Source organism: Vespula pensylvanica, chromosome 19, assembly GCF_014466175.1.
Source record: "Vespula pensylvanica isolate Volc-1 chromosome 19, ASM1446617v1, whole genome shotgun sequence".
Classification (NCBI taxonomy): Eukaryota; Metazoa; Arthropoda; class Insecta; order Hymenoptera; family Vespidae; genus Vespula; species Vespula pensylvanica.
The window spans coordinates 3477003-3478495 of NC_057703.1; the positions used below are offsets into that span (position 1 = coordinate 3477003).

At 28.1% G+C, this 1493-nt stretch overlaps 1 protein-coding gene across 1 annotated transcript; it reads left to right on the forward strand.

Annotated features, from left to right (window-relative positions):
- The first annotated feature begins 245 nt into the window (after positions 1 to 245).
- On the forward strand, positions 246 to 1487 carry LOC122635819. The gene is made up of 2 exons (XM_043826492.1): positions 246 to 540; positions 670 to 1487. The coding sequence occupies exons 1-2, from the start codon at positions 308 to 310 to the stop codon at positions 1040 to 1042; spliced, it is 606 nt and encodes a 201-aa protein (XP_043682427.1). The 5' UTR covers positions 246 to 307; the 3' UTR covers positions 1043 to 1487.
- Positions 1488 to 1493: the final 6 nt, after the last annotated feature.

Sequence of the window (1493 nt, forward strand, 5' to 3'; positions counted from 1 at the left end):
GTTTATTATTATTACTGTTATTGCTATTTTACCACACGTTATATGGTTGAATATTGCGCAGACGCAAGTGCCTATCCCCACTTTCCAAAGGTCACGCCTTTTCTTTTTCTTTTTCCCATTTTTCCTCCACAGACATTTCTTACCCACATTTCCCAAAAACCAGAGTAGATACATTTCGTCACTCGATCTAACTACACTATTCGAAAGTATACACTTGACGTTTAAGAACTATCTACTATATATATTCGGAGACGAATTTATACAGCATCCGGAATACACTCCAACAGGGCAGATAAAACGAAATATTATGTCCAAAAGATTTAGACGATGCATTTATTCTACAGATACGTCTAGAGCAATTATTTGTTCTACCGAGAAAACCGTCTTTATAGATTTACAAGGATTTAAAATACAAAACAATTTATTTGTATTAAAAGAATTTGCTATCTGTGATATGACAGATAATCTTGTGGCAAATTATGTTTTTCTACCACCATTCCACGAAAGTCAATTATCACGAAAAGACGAAATAGGAGTAAGGTACGTAAACTAATCTTTCATTTTATTCCTTACATTCATTATATCCATTATATTTTCATTAATTTAATTATAAATTTGTTTTTATATAAATAATTAAATAATAAATAATAAAATAATCATATTTTATAGATGGTTAACAGATAATCATCATGGCCTGGAATGGAACGACGGATTCGTTAATTATAAGTTAAGATATAAGATTTTTGAGCAGCATTTGATATGCTCAAGTAGTGTTTTAAATATTTACATGAAGGGAACTGAAAAAATTCAATGGCTGTACGATTTTCTGTCAAAGAAACATAGCAGACTCTTATTGGAAAAACGAATAAAAATATTGAACATGGAAGATAAAATTCAATATCTGATTTCCACGAAATTGGACAATAATGAATACCCTAAGTGTTTTCTACACAGGAACAAGAAATTCTGTGCTCTCAAAATCGTACAAATATTAAAAAAGAAATTAATAGATTATCAAGAAGAAAATACAACAAAGAAATAAATACAAGAATAATCTCCGTTGAAAAAAAGGAAGTAATTTTATAAAATTATATATTTCTAAAAGGAAGGAAAAGAAAAATATATGCGTGTTATAAAACAAATAAAATACAAAGATATTTAAAATGAGTATATGTGAAAATAAACAACCCCCAAGATTGTTAAAAAAAATCGGAAGGAACAAAGGAGACAGAGACAATAATTAGTCAGAATGTGAAAATTAAAAAAAAAAATACATATACATATTAAGATGAATGTGTGTTGATATTGTCTCAAAAATTAAAGCTAACCGTATTTACAACTTTTTCAAAGCAACTTTATAATTAGTGAAATTAAGGAATGCGTTATTTTATGTATAAATGATGAACACCGATGATTTTTTTCATTGGGGTAAAAAGGGTAAAAAATTACAATCTCTATTCTGAAGTTGATTTTTCAATTGTTTCCGATTGGTA